Source organism: Guyanagaster necrorhizus (assembly GCF_019112545.1).
Source record: "Guyanagaster necrorhizus MCA 3950 unplaced genomic scaffold BT62scaffold_6, whole genome shotgun sequence".
NCBI lineage: Eukaryota > Fungi > Basidiomycota > Agaricomycetes > Agaricales > Physalacriaceae > Guyanagaster > Guyanagaster necrorhizus.
The window spans coordinates 880,899-881,709 of NW_025064885.1; the positions used below are offsets into that span (position 1 = coordinate 880,899).

At 33.2% G+C, this 811-nt stretch overlaps 1 protein-coding gene across 1 annotated transcript; it reads left to right on the forward strand.

Annotated features, from left to right (window-relative positions):
* Positions 1–225: 225 nt before the first annotated feature.
* On the forward strand, positions 226–516 carry BT62DRAFT_887293 (uncharacterized protein; the record flags this gene model as incomplete). Its single annotated transcript, XM_043182912.1, has 1 exon — positions 226–516. One exon carries the CDS (start codon positions 226–228, stop codon positions 514–516), a length of 291 nt encoding a protein of 96 aa, XP_043042663.1.
* Between the last annotated feature and the right edge of the window lie 295 nt (positions 517–811).

Genomic DNA, 811 nt, shown 5'->3' on the forward strand with positions numbered 1-811 from the left:
AGATCTAACATATTTGTCCCAAATTCAAAAGGTCACAGCTACTAGTTCAGTATTTGCTGGCTTGCAACCCTCTTAAAGTCAATATCTCTGCCTCATTCAGTAAAGAAATAGACAATAGCCTCTTAAATCATCCTCATTTTAAAAATTCAGAAAAAAACATATCCATATATATAATAACCAGCTATGAAAATCCAACCCCACTCTATTACTCAACCCTCTGAGTATATGTATAACCTATTCAGCTCAAATATAGATGGTGATACAAACTATAAACCCTGGTTTGATAAAACAGCAGCTATATATGCTAGCAAAAAGTATAAACCAGTAGCCTTGAAAATAAAGCCAGTATTGGCCACACTACCTGGCAAATTTAAAATAATTTACAATATCAAAGAAGATCCATTAAAAGATCTCTCTGAACTTTCTACCAAGCCACCTGAATTTATACTCACACTAAGGTATATCATGGAAAGAAAAGAATATATTGACTCAATCTATAACAGCAACTTCCTATAGCCTAAAGAAAGAAAACTCATGTATTATTTTATGACAGTATAACAACAGGAATTTGCTTGGAGAGGCTTAAAAAGAGAGAGCTTTAGATAAGACTTTTTCTCTCTTATTAACATACTGGTTGTAGAACATATGCCATGGATGTTGTGAAATATTCCTATACCACTAGAGATATATAGCAAAGTCTGTCAGATTATAAAAATTAAGCTAGATGCTGGGGTATATGAGCTATCAAACTCCTCCTACCAGTCTCAATGGTTCACTGTACTCAAGAAAGATAGAAAAAGCTTAAGAATAG